Here is a 23,967-nt window from a genome sequence, read left to right on the forward strand (position 1 = left end):
CAGGGCTCACAGTGTCTGGTGTCTGTGTATGTCAGGGCTCACAGTGTCTGTGGTGTCTTTGTGTGTCAGGGCTCACAGTGTCTGTGGTGTCTGTGTGTGTCAGGGCTCACAGTGTCTGGTGTCTGTGTGTGTCAGGGCTCAGTGTCTGTGGTGTCTTTGTGTGTCAGGGCTCACAGTGTCTGTGGTGTCTGTGTGTGTCAGGGCTCACAGTGTCTGGTGTCTGTGTGTGTCAGGGCTCAGTGTCTGTGGTGTCTGTGTGTGTCAGGGCTCATAGTGTCTGTGGTGTCTGTGTGTGTCAGGGCTCACAGTGTCTGTGGTGTCTGTGTGTATCAGGGCTCACAGTGTCTGGTGTCTGTGTGTGTCAGGGCTCACAGTGTCTGTGGTGTCTGTGTGTGTCAGGGCTCACAGTGTCTGTGGTGTCTGTGTGTGTCAGGGCTCACAGTGTCTGTGGTGTCTGTGTGTGTCAGGGCTCACAGTGTCAGTGGTGTCTGTGTGTGTCAGGGCTCACAGTGTCTGTGGTGTCTGTGTGTGTCAGGGCTCACAGTGTCTGTGGTGTCTGTGTGTGTCAGGGCTCACAGTGTCTGTGGTGTCTGTGTGTGTCAGGGCTCACAGTGTCTGTGGTGTCTGTGTGTATCAGGGCTCACAGTGTCTGTGGTGTCTGTGTGTGTCAGGGCTCACAGTGTCTGTGGTGTCTGTGTGTGTCAGGGCTCACAGTGTCTGTGGTGTCTGTGTGTGTTTGGGCTCACAGTGTCTGTGGTATCTGTCTGTGTCAGGGCTCACAGTGGCTGTGGTGTCTGTGTATATCAGGGCTCACAGTGTCTGTGGTGTCTGTGTGTGTCAGGGCTCACAGTGTCTGTGGTGTCTGTGTGTGTCAGGGCTCACAGTGTCTGTGGTGTCTGTGTGTGTCAGGGCTCACAGTGTCAGTGGCGTCTGTGTGTGTTTGGGCTCACAGTGTCTGTGGTGTCTGTGTGTGTCAGGGCTCACAGTGTCTGTGGTGTCTGTGTGTGTCAGGGCTCACAGTGTCTGTGGTGTCTGTGTGTGTCAGGGCTCACAGTGGCTGTGGTGTCTGTGTGTGTCAGGGCTCACAGTGTCTGTGGTGTCTGTGTGTGTCAGGGCTCACAGTGTCTGTGGTGTCTGTGTGTGTCAGGGCTCACAGTGTCTGTGGTGTCTGTGTGTGTCAGGGCTCACAGTGTCTGTGTTATCTGTCTGTGTCAGGGCTCACAGTGGCTGTGGTGTCTCTGTGGGTCAGGGCTCACAGTGGCTGTTTCCCTCTGAGAGTCCTGGATTCTGAGAGTGGAGCAGAGAAGCAGACATATGAAGAACAAGGTGGACAGAGAGTCCCGGGAGTGCTTGACAAAGTGACAGAACTTTGGAACAGCCACATTGCTCACCCTGAAAGGCTGGGGGTCCTGCTTAGCAGCCTCCACATTGAACCTGAGGGTCTCGGAAACCACAGGCAGAAACATGGACCTGAGAGCAGAAGCTCACACCTTATGGTGCCAGGTTGTAATGTAGTTTCCCATGTGGAATATTTTCTTAAAACCGTTATTTGTTTTGCTTTGTTTCATTTTGTTTTGTTTCATAAAGACTTTTTTTTTCCCTTACAAAAACTCCTTGAAATTCTGGAGTTACTTTCTGTGTCCTTTAGGTTTTTGTGTTGTAAAAACTATTTTTGAGGTTATGATAATAATATCTAACATGTAGTCCCCACCCCCAGTAATTTAAAATACTCTTGCTTACTACATTTTGATTTATTTTGTGTGTTTTCAGAGGATGAGAGAGACTTTGGTGTGGAGGTCAGAGGGCAACTTGTGTTAGCTGGCTATTTCCTTGTATTGCATGGGTCCTAGGGGTCAAATTCAAGTCATCAGACTGGGCACCAAATACCTTTACCTGCTGAGCCATCTCCGCCCTCCCCTCTCTCACAAAAACGTAAGGCTAAATACAGGATCAGTAACTTTAGACAGATTCTTGTTTGGAAGATCTTTCAACTTGAAGCTGGAATTTTGTTCGTGTTGGATAGCAACTAGCTCCATCTCCTTCCCTCAGCCCAGAACCTTCTGTGTCTGTAAGTTGTAGTATTTACTTTCCTTCCATGAGTGGAATCACTCTTGCTTTTCCTTCAGATATTGACTCATTTCACCTAGCCTAATGTCCTCAAGTTTCTTCTATATAGTCATAGGTTGCAAGGCTTCCTTCCTTTTTTAAGGCAGAGTAATATTCCCTTTACCCGTACATACCTGTTGCTCTATCTTTCAGCCCCACTCAGCCCACCTGGACCCTTTCCTTTCTTGTCAGTTCTACAACCTCTTATAATTTTCCAAGTGCCTGCCTTCAATTGGGGGAACATGCTGGAAAGAAAGAGAGAACAGAGAGGCACCAAGCCTGAGAAGACTTGCTGGGGAGTCTAATCTGTAGGGTGACAGTTTGCTGCATCCCACTTGCTCTGAATGGTCAGGGGCATAACTGCCAGTCAGCTGCTGTGGGCCACCTTATCAGAGAGTGAGCTCTGAAAGGCTCCTTCACTTCACTTTCTCTTAGAGAAACCCCTTTGTAACAGTTGTAACTGTTACTTCTAAATGTCAAGTAGCCACAACCTAGAATCTCTGGAGAAGAGTTTTAGTTGAGTAATGATATTTATGAAGTCGCTCTGTGGGCATGTCTCTGGGGCATTGCCTAGATTGTTAATTGAAGGAGTTAACTGGAAGAGGACCCAGGCCACTGTGAGCGACACTATTCCCTAGGTGGAGGACTGTGTGCAATGACTATAGAGTGAAGGAAGCTAGCAAGCAGTCAGCATTCATTTCTCTCTGCTCTCGGCTGTGGATGCGATGTAGGCAAGCTCTTTCAGACCTCATCCTGGCTTCTCCTCCATGACAGGCTGTGCTTTGGAACACAGTAAGCCAAATGAACCCTTTCCCCTCTGCATTGTCTTTTTGTTGGGGTGTTGATTGCAACAAAGAAACCAAGCTGTGAATCCTGAGCTTAATTCTTAATTCCCCTTGTCTGTTTACATTTATTTGAAACATCTCCATTGCAATTGGCCCAGGCAGCGTGTGCAGCCGCCTAGTGGAATCTGCCTCCTGGAAGCCCTCGCCCAGACCATACCAGAGCAGCCCACAGTGGACAGCACTGGTTTTCCAGACAGCGTGGGCATAGAGAGCTTGAGCAGAAGGCAACATATGCTCGGTGGTGTTCTAAAGCCGGTGAAATATAAGCCCAGGGAAATTCTATCCAAAACCCTAGCTGAGTTCTCCTAGCCAGGGTTCACAGAGCTGACATTTTGCATGTGGTGAGTTAAGTGGTAATTGAGGTTTGCAAATTTTTATGTGCTTTATTCTGGTTTTCTTCCAATGGCCTGTGAGCTGAAACTTAGATGCAGATACTCTGGAGTTGCTTCTCCCTGCTTAGAGAGGCTGGCATAATATTTTGTCTTCTGGGCTCAAATAACCATGTAATTACTCTGTAATCATATAGTAATTAGCATGTTCTATACGCATTTATTACATAATTATATTCCTGGAAGATTGCATGGCAATTATACTCACATTCACCATATCATTTTATATACTGTATCATGAACAAGTATGTAATTTGTTACTGTTTTCTTTGATCCTGATTTCCGTTTACCAAGCCGGAGCTGAAAACAGTTCTCCAGTTGCCTTGTTTACTGGTAGCTGGGCAAGTGCCTGAGTTCCCATGGCCTGGGTCCATGGCTATACGTAGACATCTAGGGACTACTGTAGGCTCTTACCCCTTGCACACTAATTTTGTTGTGGACTATTGTGTTATGAGCTTTGAAATCCCCTGAATTCTAGAGCGCACGTGGCCAGGTGAAAGACAAGGCCTCTGATATTGTGGGGTGCACACAAACGCGCTTACACATGTGCACTGTGACCATCGCTCTTTCTCTGTCTTGCAGTGGAACACATTTCCAAAGGGAACAACTGCCTCGATGCAGCCAAGGCCTGCAACCTGGATGATACCTGCAAGAAGTACAGGTCCGCCTACATCACCCCCTGCACCACCAGCATGTCCAACGAAGTCTGCAACCGCCGCAAGTGCCACAAAGCCCTCAGGCAGTTCTTCGACAAAGTTCCGGCCAAGCACAGCTACGGGATGCTCTTCTGCTCCTGCCGGGATGTCGCCTGCACCGAGCGGCGGCGACAGACTATCGTCCCTGTGTGCTCCTATGAAGAACGAGAGAGGCCCAACTGCCTGAATCTGCAAGACTCCTGCAAGACAAATTACATCTGCAGGTGAGTGTGCTGTCAGCAGGTGGTTAATGCCGCTCTAGCTGCCAGGCTGCAGTTTTCTGTGCTGCCCCAGCAAGGCTGCCAGCTCCAGCAAGGCCTCCAGGTCTTCTGAGTGGATCAGTAGAAGTTTGACCTCTGCATCTGTAGCAGCTTTCATGGGGTGTTCTTCTCTCACCCTGGGGATGGGGAATGCTTGAGGCAGAAAGGGAATGTCTTCTAAGGTGCAGGGTGCACCCAGGTGAGGTGAGGTAGCCGTGTGCCCAGTCAGGTTCCCAGGGGCTGCCAGGCCTGCAAAAGAGCTTGCCAAGAACACAGGCTCTTGATCTGCAGGTACAGAAAAGTGGAAGAGACCAGACAGTAGGTATCAGCTGTGTCCAGCCTTTTATGTGTGTGTGTGCATGTGTGTGTGTGTGTGTGTGTGTATGATGTTGTAGAAAACTTCTGCTCTCGTTTTGGCCATTTATTGGTTTCTTTTAAACCTTTGAAGGAGTTCCATGAACACATTGTCTGTGGAAAGAGAAGGAGGTTGGGAGAACGGGGGCTTGCACTAGCCCCTTTCCATCCCAGCCCTCCAGCCACACTGTTGACAGTTGGATGTCCCTCCTCCCAGAACTTAGAGCTGAATTCAGTCACTGTTAGAAACGAGGAGGTGCCAGCAAGCAGAGATTAGCTCTGCACACTGACGCTTGGTTCTTTGAGAAGAGCAGACTGATTCCTGAACTGTAGACAGTCAGGTTATCACATCTATCCCGAAAGCAATTTGCGCTCAGGGTTGGGCACCGGGGAGTTCAATGCCTCTGTTAAGCTGACTTCATAGGTGTGTGGTAGGTGGACAGATGGGTGAAACTGTGACCAGCTACCTAGTTGTTTTATAATAATACATTATTCGTTTCTAAAGACTAAGGATGAAGAGAACACAAAGCCTGATGTTCTGGTTCACATTCGCCATGAAGTTTATTCGGGTGCATGGGACCCCATTCTTTCTTTAAAGAAATAGTGACCAAAGGGAAAACGAACGTCTTTGTATGCATAACTGTCCTATGCTGAGGATACTCCTTCTTCCCTCGCCTCTATCTTACATCTATTCTTTATTTCTGTGTATATGTGGGGTGTGGGAGAATTTGGGGTGCACATAAACACAATCATGCATGTGCACTGAGGCCATAGGCCAGCCTCCAATATTGTAGGGTGCACATAAATGCTTTTTATGTGTGTGCACTGAGGCCAGAGGCCTCCGATATTGTTTCTCACCACTGCCCACTTTGTCTCTTGAGACAGGGTTTTTCACTTTACACGGAGCTCCCAGATTCAGTGGGGCTGGCTGGCCGCCAAAGCCCTGGGATCTGTCTCTGCCTTCTGTGTTCTGGGATTACAGGTGCACTTCACCAGGCTTGTCTTTTTCACATGGGTTCCAAGGCTCACACTCAAAGCCTCTGGGTAGAGATTTTCTGAGGATAATGGCCACACACCTGCGTGGGGCCATTTGTTTGCTTTGTTGAAAGAAGGGATCTGTTGTTCTGGGAGGAACTTGAATGAAGCTTGACAAGGGACAGTCTGTGTGCAGAGAGGAGTTGCTCTGTTTCCCAGCCACTGGTCCCCAGAGTCATCTTGGGAGAGAAGGATGCGATACAATGCCCTGAGATGGGGTAAGCCACAGGAAACCAGGTAACTCTCCCCATAGGGTGGGGAGAGGGGGAAGCAGACACAGCTGAAGGCAGGATAGGGTAGCAATGGAAGCTTGGCCTTGCATGAAGGTTGGGAAGGCTCAGAAATTCTGAAGAACCCTGTTTCTGTTGAGCATAACGGATTACCCCTGTGTGTGAACAGGACTTGATTTCTAGTGTCTTCTTTGGCTTAAAACCAGGCACTTTCTCCCTAAGACATCAACCTACTCAGAACTGGGTCTGAAGACGGAAGCCTGGGTTCTGAGTAGGAAGGGATGCCAACAGGTCCCAAGGGGATCAGCATCTCCATTGAGTAGTGGCTGGCCAAGGGAGTGCACCCCTCTCTTCAAAGGTTTATATTGCACATGGCTTCCAGGGAATGTCTGTGACACACTCACACACCCCAGAAGTCTACCATGAGTAGTGAGCTTATATTCATCCCCCTTTAACTCCCATGCACATACTGCCATGTGCTGCTAAAGACAGAATCCCTGCGCTGTTGTAAATTTGTTATATGGCAAGGGCTCCTGCTCAGCTAGGGATGAGAACTGGGAATTGAAGACTCGGAGGTCTCTGGGGAAGCAGCAGGAGGAACCTGTAGATAATCCAATGGATTGGCTGCTGTCTTGAGGTTCAGACTTCCTCCACACAAGATCTAGTTCAAGAAACTGAGAGACACTCCCTTAGCCAGACATAGACTTAGCTGATAGGGCAGAAATGGAAGTGGACTTGAGACAGGATAGTCCTTGCCTAACCTCAAGTGTCCCAACCTTACCAAGGCCAGAGTGGTGGGGACAGAAGCCACACATAGTGGGGTCCACACACAGTGGGGTGGGTGCCCTGTAAATTCGGTTACATCTGGAGGTGGCATTTGTATTGCAGTCTCTGCTGCCCTGCGAAGAACTCAGAGACTTTGAGAGTCAGAGCTAGGCTTATCAGGGAGCCTAGCAAGGGACATTTATCTCAATGTGATTGATGGATTTTGTACCCTGCCTTGAATCTTTCCTGGGAAGGTGACTCAGGGACTTCCCTGGTATTACCCCTTGTTAGGTTAGTTAGCCCACAATGTCTTTCCAGAGCCTGGACTTATTATTTGTGATTATCCCCTCCATTTCCAATGTGGCAAATGTAATTTGAGCCACTGAATTGGCTAGTGGTGTTTGCTTTCAGTTGGTTTTATTAATCTTGTCTTTAATTTTATGCCTTTTATTTCATTTCTTCTCAACCCATCTTGAGGAAGCCGTCATATACCTACCCTGGGGCAGCAGTTGGTAATGGCTAGAACCTGGGGTTCTGTGGGCTCCCTACTACAATTAATCACCCCTCCAGCCCCTCCAACACCAACCCTGGCTCTGCTGTGGTGACTGAAGGGGACCCTGTGAACACCCACAACAAGGAAGGGTGGCGGGAGGAGACGCCACATGTTCCATATTACCCCCTCTGCATGTTTAGACTTTCCAGAGAGCCCTTCCTGGCTTAACATCCTTGACTATCAAAGAGCTGCCCAAGATGATTAAAACTACCCTGCAAGTAATGTTTGCCTACTGTGGCCTTGAGGTTTCCATCTGGAGGGTCCCATGGTACCTCTGTGTGAACCCCGCCTCTCTTCTGCCTTGTGCCTTCAAATAGATAGGAAGCAGAGCGACCTGAGGTTTGCGGTTTGCCTCTGCTTTTGTTTTCCTTTCCTTCCTTTCTTCTTCAGTGAAGCTGACAGGCTCCTTCCCTCTTGGGGTGGCTGGGAAGGAGCAAGCTTGACTGTTCAGGCCTCTAAGCTTCTCTGCAGCAAAGCATGCACTCAGGTGTTATCAGATGGCTGTGATGAAACCTGAAAGCTCTGTGCTCCTCCCCTGGAGCACCTCAGCTCCCTGGAGCACCAGAGCTCACATGCCAGCTTCCCTCTCCTTGCTTGCCTCACTGTCTGGAAGGCTGACAGTACCTAGTGTGGCCTCAAGGAAGCATGTCCTTCATTCCTGATGCAAATTACGTTATATACATTATTAAAATTTATACTCTTCCCGCTTCCTCCCTTCCCCCCAACACTCCAGAGTTCAGAGTAAGCTCCGCTCTCCAGTTCTGACTCAGGATAGCAGAGATTTGCTTCGACTGCTCTTACCTCTCTAATTAGTCACTCGGGTGCTTGGCTATTCTCATTGCCAAGAGAATCTCCTCTTGAGTGTGCTGCTGCAGCTTGCGTTGAAGAATCACAGAGATGGTTTCATCCTCGCGCCTCTTCCAGTGCCAACCAAAGAGGGAGCCGGGGGCTACGGAGCAGGCCACCTGTCTTGTGGCTCTCGGTGCTCTGCTGTCCTTGCGGAGTGGCTAGGGCTGCGGCGATCATTCTGTGCGTGCAGCAGAAAGACTACAACATTGGATGTCTGTGTAGTCACTAAGGCGTTGTGCCTCAGAGGGCTGGGTCTTGGGGAGCCTCCTGTCCCAGGTTCCCTTTTGCTTGGCAGCATGGCCCTCTACAGGGAGAGTAAGTGGCTTCTGTGGCTTCAGTCTGCTGGCTTTGGTTATGTGCTTCCTTCTCGACTGTTCTGGTGACGTTGAATACGGAAAGGATAAGGAGGCTGGGTATGTGGAGCCTGCCTGTAATCTCAGCACTCAGAAGGGAGAGGCAGACAGGTCTCCATGAGTTTGAGGCCAGCCTGATCTGTATAGTAAGTTCCAGGCAAGCCAGGGATACACAGTAAGAGCGTCACAAGAGAGATCATCTGGGGTTAGAGAGATGGCTTAGCTGTTAAGAGTACTTGTTGCCCAAGTTCAATTCTGACTACCCACAGGGGGCTCACAACCAGCCATAACTACAGATCCATGTGGTGTGACCTCTCCTTGGGTATGCATGTAGTACATATACATACATTGCAGGCGAAACACGCATACACATAAGAATAAAATAAGTGAATAAATATAAAAGTATTCTTTAAAGGAAGGAGTCAGGGGCTTGAAGGCCTCTCTCTGAAACTCTCATGGATTCCTGGAAGTATACCTCTTCTTTCTCCTCCAGGTACCCAGCTGTAGGTCTGCACATCTTCAAAGTAGTAGCTTGATGAGATCACCAAGTGGCTCTTCTTCCCCCATGGGCTCAGGATCCTATACTTAGGTCTTAGGAACAAGCGGAGTTGGTAACAGAACCAAGAAGGCACCTGTCCCTTGGAACAGCTCCACAAGAACAGCGCACATAATTTCTGAGCTGCCCCCATCAATGCTTCATTTGCCACACTCAGGGTGATCCTCCTACATATAAAGGACGGGTAACATTGTTAACTTCCCAGTTGGGGAAACATGCCACATTGGGATCGAGCACATTTCTGCCCTAATGACTTGTTTAGTCCAGCAGTGGTTGAGCATCTATAATAAAAGGTAGGAGACATGGGGGCTGGAGAAATGGCTGAGCTTAAGAGCAATGTCTGCTCTTCCAGAGGTCCTGAGTTCAGTTCCTATCGACCATATGGTGGCTCACAGCAGCTATAATGAAATCCGGTATCTTCTTCTGGCCTACAGGCATCCATGCAGATAAAACACTATCTATCTATCTATCTATCTATCTATCTATCTATCTATCTATCTATCTTCAATTTATCTGTATATATAAACAAACAAACAAAACTTTTAAAAAGTAAGAGATGTTTACCTGGAATGAGACCTTTTTAGCACAGTGTGGTAATTTGAATAGGTATGGCCTCCATAGACTCCTGTTTGAATGCTTGGCCCATAGGAAGTGGTACTATTAGGAGGTGTTGGAAGAAGTATGTCACCTAGGGGCTGACTTTGAGGTCTCCTACCCTCAAGCTCTACTCAGTGTGGAACTCCTATCTCCTAGCTGCTTGCTGCCATGCTTCCCACCATGATGATAAGGGACTAAACCTCTGATCCTGTGAGCCAGCACCAGTGAAATGTTTGACTTTAGAAGAGCTGCTGCGGTCACGGTGTCTTCACAGAAATGGAAACCCTAACTAAGATGCACAGTAAACCTCAGGTTCTAGACATCAAGACTCTGTCTACTTCCTGAGTGTAAGCTCCTGTGTTAACCACCGAACGCAGCATCATTAGACCTGGACTTGTCTTGACATGTGGTTAAGTTCGAGACAAAATGGCTGAGAGGATAATTAATGCCTAAAACTAGATTAATTTGGTAGATTGATTTGCCACTTCATTTTATTTTACACTGATTCATTCACAAATGGAAATCAGCAATTAGACAATGCAAGCTTTTGAACCATGGGAAGAAAGGTTCGGGAATATGAGAGAACACAAGTGAAGCATTTTCCAGTCCATTTGAACGGCTTTCATTTCACATGAGTACATGAGTGTCTTTAGCGGTGCGTTCAAAGTGCCAAACATCGGGTTTTAACACGCCCCACCTGGGAGAGTTGTCTCTCCCACTTGTTCTTGTCTGTGTGACACAGACCTTGAAAACAGGGGCAGGATCTCCCTCGACACCCACTACCCCTTGCCGTTGGCTCTCAGGTGAGCTGAGCATGGGTTCTTCTGGGCGTCCACCTCAGGGATGTAGGAACCAGATACAGTCTGCTTCTCAGTCTTCCTGTATCTCTGTCCTTTGGCAGAAGTCAGGGTAAAGCGTTTTGTTTCTCCCAGAATCAATAGCTTTAGGGGGAAAAAACTGGATGAGTTTCCTCTGCTTTTTTCTCTCCATCTACTGCTCCACACACTTGCCAAGCTCAGCGTCTCTGCTGCCTCTGATTGGGCTTTCCACCAGCTCAGTATGTCCACACCCTTCCAAAGTCACTTTCTCCACTCAGCCTGGAGACAGGAAGAGTCAGAGACTCCTTTTATTATCTTTGCATACAGTGTCGATATCTGGATCTGGAGGGAACCTTGGCACCAGAGCTGTCTTTCCCATTGGTGAGCAGGAAAGCAAATGAAACAAAAATATGGATGAGCAAAGTCCAGGAAGCCAGAGAGGGGCTTCTGGGTAATTACACAGGGGCAAATGTTCAGATCATGGGTGGCTAAGAAATAGAGAACCTGAAGCGGGAAGTGAAGTTGGAGACAAAGGACTCAAGACCCCAGGGCTCCCAGCACTGTGCTGGGCACCAGGTTTTATCCTTCAAAGACCTAGAGAGAGATTCAGTATGAGGCCAGGTAGGCAGGGTCTGGAGAGGAGGCCAGGTGGGTTGGGTCTGGACTCAAGGCCAATTAGGGACTTCTTGGGTTAGATGAGAGATTAAAGGGCCCAAAAGAAAAGCATTTGGAAAAAATGTTATAAATGCCAGCCAAGGTAATTAATGAGTGTTTGCTAAATGAGTAAATGAATGAAAATACATCATAAGGTGAGAGTAGATGTCAGAGACAAGGTTAGCAAAACGGGCCTTACAGAGGCTGCTGTTGACTTGTGTGACAGGATTTGTCCTCCTGGATGGGAGTAGGAAAAGAAATAGTCTACTACTAAAACTGGGAATCCTCAAGTTTATGATGAAGGTCTCTGTGAAGAGGCCTTATGTATGAAATTAGAGCATTGAGAGAAGCTGGAATGGGTGGAGCAATCAAGAACGAAAAGTAGTAGACAGTGATGTCATTTGTTCAGGTAGATGGTGATGCCAGCTATTCAGGTAGACAGTGATGCCATTCAAAAGGTGACATCAGTTATTCAAATAAACAGTGATGTCAGTTATTCAGATAGTGATGTCAGTTATTCAGAGAGACAGTGATGTCAGTTATTCAGTGATATCAGTTGTTCAGATAAACAGTGATGTCAGTTATTCAGAGAGACAGTGTTGTCAGTTATTCAGATAGTGATGTCAGTTATTCAGACAGTGATGTCAGCTATTCAGACAGTGATGTCAGCTATTCAGACAGTGATGTCAGTTGTTCAGACAGTGATGTCAGTTATTCAGAGGGAAGCACAGAGGGACACTGGATTTAGCATAGAGAGGTTCCAGACCTCTGTCTGTCATTTTTTTTCCTTTTATCCCTCCCTCTGTGGGATAGTCCATCCATTCATCTATCTATCTCTTATTGCATCTACCTATTGATTATCTAGTATTTATTGCATAGGCATCAGCTTCTCCCCATTCATATATCCATGTATTCCATCTGCCCAACTGGTCTGTATTTATGGTGAGAGAATAAAAACCTGGAATCCCATACATAATGTAGAGAAGGAGGCCAACATACATTTTACATCAGGACACGGTAGTCTCTGGTCGGGGGCCCATGAAGTGCTTTAGGAGAACAGAGATAAGAACAGCCAACGTAATAAGGCTTCCTGGATAAGCCGCCTTGACAAGTAGATCAGGGGATGAGTTTCGAGGAAGAGAACAGTGTGGTAGCCTAGGGCTACACTGAGAAAGGCATAAGAAGTAAAGCACAACCCAGCCCTGAGTGTTAATAAGGACCATCACTGGACTGCATGACTCAATGCTGGGACCTCACTAACATGGCCGCACTAATGGGACCTCTGGTCATACCAGCAGCCTTGCAGCGGATGGCCAAGAGAACCACCAGAAGCACACAGTTCCTCTATACAGGATGTGGAGTCAACCCCAGCTTACTAACTCTAAATCCTGGTGTCTGTCACTAGCTGCAAAGGATTCTTTGTTCTGACACAAATACAATGTTCCCACACTGTTCGGCCTTCCTACCTTTAGTTCCAGACAGACAGACAGACAGACAGGCAGACTGATGATCCTGAGTCCAGACACTCTGCATGGCTCAGTAACTAAGAATTTTCATTGTGCTTAGGACATAATGTCCATCAGAGCACCATTTGAAAAGTATACATAGCTTCCCAGCTAACACATGCTTATTAAGCTTAGCTTCATCTTATTTCCTCCCGAGCACTCTGCTTGTTACAGAGTGGATACTTTGTGACAGCTTATTGCCTCTGAAAGAGTTGTTTCCACAAATAGGGAAAAAACCACCCTCCAAGACCACACTGATCTTTTAATGATTATTATTAACCCCCCATTTACATGGGGCACACTCACTGAGGGTGTGTGACAGCCTGGGCCCTGGACATATTGGCCACACGTCTTTCTTCCAGATATTCAGTCTCGTCCTGTGTGATCCTTAAATCCCACTGCACTGTTAAGGAAGTTCGATAGCTTGACTCTTCGCCAAAAGCAATGCACATCAGGAACCTTGGTGGTGCATCCTAGGGTCTAGTCAAAGTCTTTGCTGTCACACGCTGACACCAGCTCTAAATAATCCATGTTTCTGTCCTTCTCCTGGGACATACCTAATAGATTTGCCTTCTTAACCCTCCTGCCCCAAGGCTACTCCATTCACTACAGGAGAGTTCTGTGCTAAGTGGATAGCATCTTAGTGCAGGGCTAGGCAATGGTATGTGGGGACAGGACCTAAGGATCTTTTCTGGGAGTACTGAAGGAAGAGGATACGGATCACAAGGTCTCTGGATCTATGGATTTCTGACTGCCTTGTCTAAAGCTGTGGACAGCAGAGGGAGGCCACATCTGATTTCCTATGCTGCTCCAGTAGAGTGGATTTTTTTTTTTCTTCAAAGATGTCCACCAGTGGGTTCCTGCAGTCAACAACAATGATCCTTCACGCACTGGGATCATACCCTATCAGGCCCATAAGCTAAGCAGACACAGTCTCTTCTTCCCAGATCCCTGCCTGATTCCAGGGATGGGGCTTCCATCTTCCACAGCTTCTCTCCAAAGCTGTTTCACCCACTGAGCAAAGAATGGGGATCAGGGAGACCTCAGCCTTCCTGAGGGCCCTCACTCAGCATCCTGACCCTGCCGACAGTGGGAGGCATCCCCAGAAGATGCCATGCTGTCTCCTAGGCTGAGAACGAGCAGCTCTCTCAGCACAGAACTCCCCTTTTTGGTTGTGCACAGTTGGTAGTTGATGTTGCCTCTGCAGCCCATGACCGGAGGCATGCTCATCTTGTACCTGGTCGTCTCTGTATCCTGTAAGCCAGGAGCGGAGCACGCCGCGGGTTAAATTAGTATCTGCTGCTTGAGGAGAACCTGTGGAGGGCAAGGGTAGCCTGGGCAGTGTGAACATCATACTTCAGAGCCAGCCTGTGTTCTCTTCTCCTTAGGGTCTATCCCTGGAATCCTGCCTGAGCTTCCTGTGTGGTCTTTACTACTGCAGCCTCCTCTTAGGCCAATGTGGGGCTGGGTTTCACACAAACTTGTCTTTCCTTCCGCTCCCAGTTTCCACCCCGCCAGGGTGTCCTGCCATTTTCGTTTCTGTGGGGGCATTTCCAACTCAGTGGACAAGAAACTTTTCTGTAATTTCCAAAGGTGATTAATTATGCAGAAAAATTTCACATGCAAGGAAAACAAGAATTTAAAAGAGCTATCAACATGAAAAGCCCCAACACTCTGCTGGGATTTTCTTTCCCTCCCACAGTTGTCAGTGTAGAGCAAGTGAGGCAGGGCCTGGACTTCCACTCAGGTTATGATAATAGGCAGCTTGAAGCCCAGTTTCCCTTCTATGGATGGGTCCACCGACTCTGTCCTCACAGGCATGAGGTTAAAGGGAAGAAAGCGAGTTGGCTGGTGGCTGACACAGAGCACAGTGATCTCTGTTGCATTTTCTCCTTTCTGTTTTACTGTTTCTATAAAAATTTCCAGATTAACATTTCTGTCCTATAGCGACAGAGTGGGATGTTTCCAGAGGTCACATGGCTAAACTTTAAATATCACCCTCCTTTCCCTTTTGGTATTTGGGCCTCCATGAAAAGTGGGAGCACAGAGGCAGAGGAGGAAAATCTAGAGGTGCTTAGGGTATGTGCCACTTCCAGAACATTTCTTGTAGAATATCCAGTATTTAGCGTATATGGGTACAGAAAGATTCACATGAGTGGAGCTGACCACGAGACTGCTGGGCCCACAGTAGTGAGACTCACTATTGTTGAGGACATGTAGGCAGCAGAGACAGGACTGGCAGTCTTGTGGGCCGGTGAAACCCTCCCTGACCGGAAGGGAGGAATTATCAAGTCGGGGGCTCTCACCTCTGAGTGAGTCAGTCACACAAGGGGCAAAGGACCCTGGCTGATTCAGGAGGAAGGAACCTACGCATTCGCATTCCTCCCCCATGGTTCCACTCAGTGAGTCAGGGCATCATCCCATTGGGAAGCAAGCCACCACCAGGGACAGAGAGGTTTGTCACAGAGGACTCAGGAGCCTGGGGACATCACTGCAGGAATGTGTGAATGTCAGCAGCAGCTGGGTTTAGGGTACGGGTGAGCAACATTTATTTGACATTTACAGCGTGCCAAGCTTTGTGCAGGGCTCTTTCCAGCAAAGCGGGAGTGGGAAGGCTGGGATGTGAGATGGTAAGTCATTTACATGTCACCCATGTGGTGCGACTGGAATTTGAGCTCAGGAGGCCTGGTGGGCCCAAGATCTTGAATCTGTGCCACCTGCTGCTGGGCCAAGGGTGCCTGTGTTGTAAGCTATGTGAGTGGCTACTAGAAACACTGAGCAGGCATGAGCTTGGATGCTGGAGGTAACTTTGGTGTTTAGGAACCTTAGCATCTTGTCTGGACAGAGCTCCACCACCTATTGGAAACATACTTCATTTCTCATTAAAATAGCAAATCTTCAGCCTTTTTGGTTGATGTTCTACACACTCTTGAAAAAAATCACTGAGAATCCCAGGGGGGTTTGTTTATATGGGTTAAATCTATTAATACTCCCTATATTACATCAAAGCCAAGGGAATGTTTACACGCTAATGAAAAGCTCCATTTACATTTCACTTTAAAATAACATCAAGAAGCACATCCTGTGTTGCTTTAAATAACAATCTATTTTGTTAGAAGTAGCTCTCGAATAAAGCAACAAATATATGTAGGGAAGTGCATGGCAGAGTCTTAGACTCTGCACCCCCTGGTATCTCGCAAGAAGATGGTTAGGCGTCTTCAGTTTTCAGTTTGTGGGATTTTCACACCAATCTTCTGTTGCTTCTCTGAGAATAAGAAATAAGGACTTCATTTGACTGGAGAAACAACCACCCTGAACCTCCCCCAGGCCCCCACCCCCACCCCAAGGCTTCATGTGATCAGCAGGTTGCTGGAATCTAGCTTTAAACTGCTACCGTGGATGGATGGTGGTAATCTTGGCTTGAGACATAGATTCATATATGTACAGTTCTTCCCAAGGTCTCTAAACCAAGACAGTGCAGGTAGGTGTGCCTGCCCTGTGCCTGACCCAGCTCCACATGTTGGCACGGTGTGCCTAGGGGCTGTCTGGGAACAGGCACTGAAGCCCTTTTGAGTGGACTAAGGGTGGTGTTAAGTAAGAATGCTGGACTTCGCTGTCAGCCACGCGATGATCTGGGGCTGCCAGGCAGGCTGCAGAACATAGCTCTGAATGATAACCTGCTGGCAGAAATGTCCTGTGAAGACAGCATCTTCTTCAGTGACTCTTCTTCCCAGAAAGCTAGAGGATTCCAGCAGTACACTGAGGCGTTAGGACAGCGTTGTGAATTCTGTGTCTAGAAACACTTGTTAAACCTTCCTTCTTCTGAGGTTGGGGCTTGAGCAAGTACCACAGGTAACTCAGCAGCTCAGAGGTCTGGCTGGAAGGTACAGACACACACACACACACACACACACACACACACGCAGCTCCCTCTACCTTCTCAGCCAATTTTATTTTATTTCTCAATTTAATTTTTTATTTTTTATTTATTATTATTTTGCCACAGAGAATAAAAAGGCTGCAATGATAGTTGACCAACTAAGTCAGCCCTTAGAATTGGAAATACCAGATTCTTGTAATCACCCAGCAGTTGCTTACCTGGCTCCATATAACAGCTTGAAGCTTCTTGGAACATGGGTCTGGGTAGAGGAAAAGCCTTCCCTTCCAGAACACTGCAGCAAAGGAGTCAGACACCTTGCTAGAAAACCTGTCTACGGAAACAGGACAAAGGCCCAGAGATCAAACCGCCCCCCCCCCATTAGAACGTCAAGCTGAACCACACTTAGCTACAAATGAGGCCTGCGGCTGTGACATTTCCCTCTGGTTTGTGAGAGCTGTGGCTGGTGATTCGTTCATTTTGGTGGGTCATCAGATGCTTTGTGGGGCTCAGGGGTGAGAGATGAGTGGGGTGTCCTCAGCACAGAGTAGACCGACAAGGGCAGGTGTCTATGCCACCGCAGAAGGCCTGGAGAGATGGTTCTGGAATTCCTCAGGACGAGGTCTGGTGTGGGACCAGAGAATCTACCGTGGCAAGGCATGCTGCTACTGCTGCTGATCTGGGGCTCACACTAGGATAGCTCCTGATTAGGGAAATGCTGGTCGGGTGCTCTAGGCTAGTGGTCAATCCCCCTTTCAGGACTAAAGATTGATTAAGAAGGAACATGCCTAGATCGATGTTTCTGGGATCGGAGCCTTGGGCTCGGGGGGGGGGGGTGTTGGGAGGAGGACAGGACATGCTATAGCTGGGCTCTGGATTGTCGAGCCAGTTGGACATGATCAGTAGGGAAGGCATTGAGGCCAGGAAGTTAGTCATGGGCAGGAGAATAAGCGGGAACCCCTCACTGCTTTAAAGCAGAACTATGCTTTGGGACCTCACTGAGAAGGGCTATAAAGTCGGGTGACAGCTTCTTACTCACGGAGGACACTAATGCTTACATGTTCGTAGGCTGTGTGTACCTGTGACCAGAGTATCTGAGGGAAGAGCTTAAAGGGAGGAGACGTCGTTTTGATCCACAGCTTGAAATCACTCTGCTCAGTTTCTGGCCCCTTGAGGAGACAGTATTATGGGCTGGGAACATGTAGCAGAATCTGTTCACTTCATGGTGGCCTGGGTAGAGAGGGGACAAGATACAGCTCCCAAGGACACAACTCCAGTGACCCACACACTCCATCTAAGCCACATCTCCTAAAGTTTCCAGAGCCCAAAATACTCCCACCAGCTAGGCACAAAGGTTTCAAAACATGAGCCTTTGGGGGAGGGGGGGACACTTCATTTCAAAGCATAAACATGTGGATAACCATGAACCTTCTTAGATCCTTTCAGGGGTAGCCCAACCGCCTGTCAAATCTGTGTCTTCATTTTGTACATAAAGAAGGAGACAACCAGTTGTCCATAGGTTGACCTTGGCCTGAAATAGGGATGCAGTTGTTTGAGTTATAATTGAAGATGCATTCCCAACCAGAGGGCTCCAGGGCAGTTATTTAGAGAGAAGCCCTCCTTTCAGCAATGACCTTCAGAGCAGTCTTTGTGCCCTGAGCCACTGGGAGGACAGCTGATGTGTTCTTCTCTGTTCTTCCTGCTACTTCCTCTGTGTAGATGCATCTTTGGTTGTCAGGAGGGAGTGTGGGGTGGGCTAGACTGAGAAGGCCATCTACACTGCATAAATGGGTATATGTGCAAAGTGCAAATGTGAGTACAGTCTGGAACAGTCCTGAGTGTGGCTGCTGTGAGCCCAGTCTAGAACAGTCCTGAGTGAGTGTGGCTGCTGTGAGTACAGTCTGGAACAGTCCTGAGTGTGGCTGCTGTGAGCCCAGGCTAGAATAGTCCTAAGTGAATGTGGCTGCTGTGAGCCCAGTCTAGAACAGTCCTGACTGAATGTGGATGCTGTGAGAACAGTCTAGAACAGTCCTGAGTGAGTGTGGCTGGTGTGAGCCTAGTCTGGAACAGTCCTGAGTGAGTGTGGCTGCTGTGAGTACAGACTGGAACAGTCCTGAGTGTGGCTGCTGTGAGCCTAGTCTAGAACAGTCCTGAGTGAATGTAGCTGTTGTGAGCCTAGTCTAGAACAGTCCTGAGTGAGTGTGGTTGTTGTGAGCCTAGTCTAGAATAGTCCTGAGTGAATATGGCTGCTGTGAGCACAGTCTGGAACAGTCCTGAGTGAGTGTGGCTGTTGTGAGCCTAGTCTAGAACAGTCCTGAGTGAATGTAGCTGTTGTGAGCCTAGTCTAGAACAGTCCTGAGTGAATGTGGCTGCTGTGAGCCCAGTCTAGAACAGTCCTGAGTGAGTGTGGCTGCTGTGAGCCTAGTCTGGAACAGTCCTGAGTGAGTGTGGCTGCTGTGATCACAGTCCAGAACAGTCCTGAGTGAGTGTGGCTGTTGTGAACCTAGTCTAGAACAGTCCTGAGTGAGTGTGGCTGCTGTGAGCCCAGTCTAGAACAGTCCTGAGTGAGTGTGGCTGTTGTGAGCACAGTCTGGAACAGTCCTGAGTGAGTGTGGTTGTTGTGAGCCTAGTCTAGAACAGTCCTGAGTGAATGTAGCTGTTGTGAGCCTAGTCTAGAACAGTCCTGAGTGAATGAGCCTTTTGTGAGTCCAATCTAGAACAGTCCTGAGTGAATGTGGCTGCTGTGAGCACAGTCTGGAACAGTCCTGAGTGAATGAGCCTATTGTGAGTACAGTCTGGAATAGTTCTGAGTGAATGAGGCTGCTGTGAGCCTAGTCTAGAATAATCCTGAGTGATTGTGGCTGCTGTGAGCCCAGTCTAGAATAATCCTGAGTGAATGAGACTGTTGTGAGCACAGCCTAGAGCAGTCCTGAGTGAGTGTGGCTGCTGTGAGCCCAGTCCAGAACAATCCTGAGTGAATGAGCCTTTTGTGAGTCCAATCTAGAACAGTCATGAGTGAGTGTAGCTGCTGTGAGTACAGTCTGGAACAGTCCTGAGTGAATGAGCCTGTTGTGAGTCCAGTATAGAACAGTCCTGAGTGAATATAGCTGCTGTGAGTGTAGTCTAGAACCAGCGGGCTTGGGCTGATTTCTCCTTATCTGAGCCTGTTATGCCGATGGAGGTATAAACCCAAGCCGGCTGTCATAAGAATGATGAACAGGCATTTGGAGGCCTAGTCTTTGGAACTTAGATATATTTGCTCACACATCCAAATATTTACTAAATACACACTTCATTCTGGTCATAGTTATAAGTGCCAACACACTTTCTCATGGTGTTGGCAAGACTGCCCCCTGAGTGAAGATCTATAACTGATGGAGCTCTTGTGAGCAGCAAGGCTGAGACTGGCACCCTGCTAGAGACAGAGAAGAGACTTGGTGGGAGGGCCTAAAGGAGTCCCCTCGCCCTGCATGAACCAGGCAGAGAAGCCAAGGGACCAGTTTCCAGAAAATGGCTTGTATAAACCACAGGACTCGGCTCCTTTGTCCTTGAGAAGAACGTTTTCTATGCAGTTGTGAGAGCTGTATATATTTTATAATGCAGAAACTGATATGGGCTGGGGTGCCACTCCAAGACATTAAGGAGAAGGCTCTGCTAAGAACAAGCACTGACGATTGCCCAGGAAGGGGAGTTATCTTCTGTTAGCAGGAGTGATTCTTTCTCTTGATGCTCACCTCCATGAGTTCCTGCCTCCTGCACAATTGTGATATTCTCTGTGCCCGTCTTGGAAGGAAGATATTAGAGAGCATCTGTTTGCTCAGCTCAGAGTCTGTTGACTCTAAAACAACTTGCCTGAGAGAAAAATGGCCTAGTGTATATTTACTGTTGAATGTAATTTTCCTTAGAAAGTCTGCAAACCCATTAAAGATTAATAGGGAACCTTATTTTCATGTTGCTGTTTTAGGTTTGTTAGTAGGAGTGTAGGTCATTAGCACTTAGGCATCTGTTTCTCTCCACGTTCTAGAGCTCCTCTGATGTGTCACAGGAAAGTCCACAGCCCATGGAGCAGAGCTGGGGGCCCAGGCTCCACAGAGGTAGTTAGCACTAGCCTTTGAGAGTCTGGGGAAGAGGGAGGGGTTTTGCAAATTATTAAAGTTAAGAGAGTGTGCAGTTTTAATTTTTCATCTTCTGGGAAACCCAAAGAACCAAGGCTTGACTGAAGGAAGCAGCCAGCATCTGGGATAATTTCTAGAATTGACTTGGTGTTCGCAAAGCTAATTAGAGTTCAGACAGACCCTTTGGCTGTAAGCATCAGTTACTGGTCTCTACACACACTTCTGAAATACTTGGCTCCCTCATTAATGAGCACAAGCCTGGGGGTCTGGTCCTCAAATCAGTGCTAAGTGAACAGGAGCTACAGATAGGAATGTACTTCCTGCTCCTGTATCCGAACTGTGATCTCATTGGCCTGAAGGACACACTGATGTCCTACAGTGGAAGACATACTAGAGGACTTGCTAGAGAAAGACCTTAGGGCTCAATGGTAGGAATGACCCTGGCGCCTGTCATGACCTTACTGAGTTTGCAGACTTTGAACACATGGAATTATATACCAAGTATTAGTAGAATTCTAGAAGTATAGGGGTGGCAATCTGTACTCTAGCATTTCACAGAGGTCCAAAGGTCCATGTGGAGTCTCTGGGCTGGCCCAGAGAAGAGACACAGACACTGGTGCTCATGGGTTTTTGCATAGGAAAATAGGAGCTGTTGTGAACAGGTACAAGATGTCAGACATACCTTACCCCTTTGCCCTAGCTGATGGGTTTGCTGTCCTTCAACTGCATGGGAATTAGGGTTCTTGCCCAAAGTGTCACGGTTAGTAAACAGCTAAATTGAAATATACTTTCTAATCTGTCAAACAATTTGATATTCAAAACTTCTGCTGTTTATGTTGCCCAGGGTGTTTGCTTAACATGTTAGCACAAACCTGATGGCTTTAAACAGCATGAACATAACCCTCTCACACGTCTGCAGGCCAACAGCTCACCATGGCTGCACTGGGCTGTCCTTGGGGTACTTGGTGGGCTGAGTTCTTTCTGCATGCTTATGTCTTGCTCTCATGTCTAGATTTCTTGGCTCATAGGACTGCCTGTTGTCTGTCTGTCTGTCTGTCACTCTTGTCCTTGTCGTTGTTGCCATATCCTTTCCCTTCTTTTCCTTTTATCCCTTTTCGTTCAACCGCCCTTCTCAATATCAGATCTTACTGTGTAGCCCAGGCTGGCCTTGAACTTGAAGTCTTCCTGCCTCGGCTTCGGGAATTCTGGAATTGCCAACATCCCACTACACCTGGTTTCTACTGTTTCCAGAGGCAGCAGGAGCCTATGGAATCTCTCTCACAGGGCAGCCCACTTCCACTTTTAAGGATCTTTGTGATTGCCTTGGTCCCATCAGCAAAGACCCCTTCTCTGTCATAAGCAAGGTAGCATTCTCTCAGGCTTACAGAATTAGTGTGTAGACAGCGTTAGGAATCAGAATGGCCCATGGGTCAGTGTGATGGTTTGTATATGCTCAGCCCAGTGAGTGGCACTATTAGAGTATATGGGCCTGTTAAAGTAGGTATGGCCTTGTTGGAGTAGGTGTGTCACTGTGGGTGTGGGCTTTAAGACCCTTGTCTTAGCTGCCTGGAAGTCAGTATTCTGCTAGCAGCCTTCAGATGAAAATGTAGAACTCTCAGCTCCTCCTGCACCATGTCTGCCTGGTTGCTGCCATTTTCCTGCCTTGATGATAATGGACTGGACCTCTGAACCTGTAAGCCAGTCCCAATTAAATGTTGTCCTTTATAAGACTTGCCTTGGTCCTGGTGTCTGTTCACAGCAGTAAAACCCTAACTAAGACAGTCAGCATGAATGCTTTCACATGTGATCTTCTCAGGGGTCTCCATCCAGTTTGGATTCTTTGTGAATTGCGTAAGACTTTTCTTCCTAGGGATGCTTGAAAGCTCAGCTCCGTGTGTGTGTGTGTGTGTGTGTGTGTGTGTGTGTGTGTGTGTGTAGCTCTCACTCGGGCGACAGGGCAAGTGTGCATTCTGTATTCTTATGTCAGCAGCCCTCAGCCCCTCACTATTACTCCCCTTGACTCCACTGTATGGCAGCTACAGCTGAATCTCTCTCAGTCTTGTTTCTGAAGCAAGAGTGAACATAAATAATTAAATGAAGCCACAGTGCTCGACCTTTGCTGTCCAGAGTTCCTGAGCAGTTGATGATGTGAGATTTCAGTTCCAAGATGAATGTGAGGCTGCTCCTGACATTCTCCCCTTGAAGACACCAGGGCCTGCTGAGTTCTCTGTGATGCAAATTCATGCCATGTTGGTCTTGTGCTTTACAGTGTAGCTCTACTGGCGAGAGATTGGCTGAACATCTAGATTCCTCTCTCTCCCTGTAGCCAAATTGTCACAAAACTGATTTATTAATTTTCCCTGCAGAAATATCAAGGGCTTAAGAGCTAAGACTTACTCTAAAGGGTTTTAACATGTTTGTCACCTGCGGTTATCCCGGCAGACAACTGTTGGGTGGCTGAGAGCGTATGATTGTTTCATCAGCCAGAAAGCCTTCAATTTCTCTGCTCCTTCAATTCCTTCCCTTAAAAACAAGCACCGAAAAGCTAGATTTTCTGCACTAATAGACATACTGTGGCAGGGGCAATACAAACAACTCTATTTGACTTGGAGATGCAGTGCAGGGCTGTCTGTGCTCTCTCTGTGCTTCTGCTATTGTCTGCAATTTGTTTATCATTTGTTTATCGTGCAACTATCAGTTTGTGCATTGGGAGGAATCATCTGTGGATAGTAGAGGAGGGAGCCCCTGCCGAAGGGTAAACCTGGGATACCAGATCACAGGCTACTGAAAGCCCCTTCCTGGCTGGGATGGATTAGCTTGCCAACACCCATAACTAACATTGAAAAATCACCATCATGAGGGTAGCTGTCCAGCCATGTCAGCCACCTGGTGGATGTTGACTGATGGCTGTCAGCGTGCATGCAAGGTGGCTTCAGGAGGAATGCCAGAATTGATCGGATGCTGCCCGGACTTCCCTCAGAGGCCACTGCAGTGTGATGTGATCTGAATGGATAAGGATAAGGTTGCATTGCCCTGTAGCCTGGCTTGTCAGCTCCACCTGGACAGTTTCCAACAACAGGAGACATGGGGGGAAACTGCAAGATGCCCCTGTAATGTCTGATCTCCTTCCTCCGACTAGGCTCTGTAGAAAGCCCTGGAGGTTGAGTGTGGAGTGTAGGGAGGGAAACCTGGACTCATATACTCAACCCTTGCCCTTGAGACCTGTCAAGGAAGCTAAGGGGACAGGAAGAACCAGAATAGCCCCATATTTTAACCGATGTATTGAAGCTTCCAAAATACCATGATAAAGGTGATGAAAGATTTGGGGACAGAGATTGAGAACAATTTAACCACAGAGGCCTCCCCGATTCAGGAGCACAGGGATATCTCAGAGATTTTTTTTGGATCTAG

General features: G+C 47.8%; 1 protein-coding gene across 4 annotated transcripts in view; it reads left to right on the forward strand.

Annotated features, from left to right (window-relative positions):
• Gfra1 (GDNF family receptor alpha 1) overlaps positions 1-23,967 on the forward strand; it is a 230,822-nt gene that overhangs the window by 162,786 nt on the left and 44,069 nt on the right. For all 4 annotated transcript variants that reach the window (XM_085834268.1, XM_085834266.1, XM_085834267.1 and 1 more), the window contains one exon: positions 3,923-4,259. In XM_085834268.1, coding sequence (XP_085690394.1) covers positions 3,923-4,259 — 337 coding nt within the window. The remainder of the gene's footprint in view (positions 1-3,922; positions 4,260-23,967) is intronic.

The sequence above is a fragment of the Mus caroli genome, unplaced genomic scaffold (genome assembly GCF_978045245.1).
Source record: "Mus caroli unplaced genomic scaffold, Mus_caroli_1 scaffold_20, whole genome shotgun sequence".
Taxonomy (NCBI): Eukaryota; Metazoa; Chordata; class Mammalia; order Rodentia; family Muridae; genus Mus; species Mus caroli.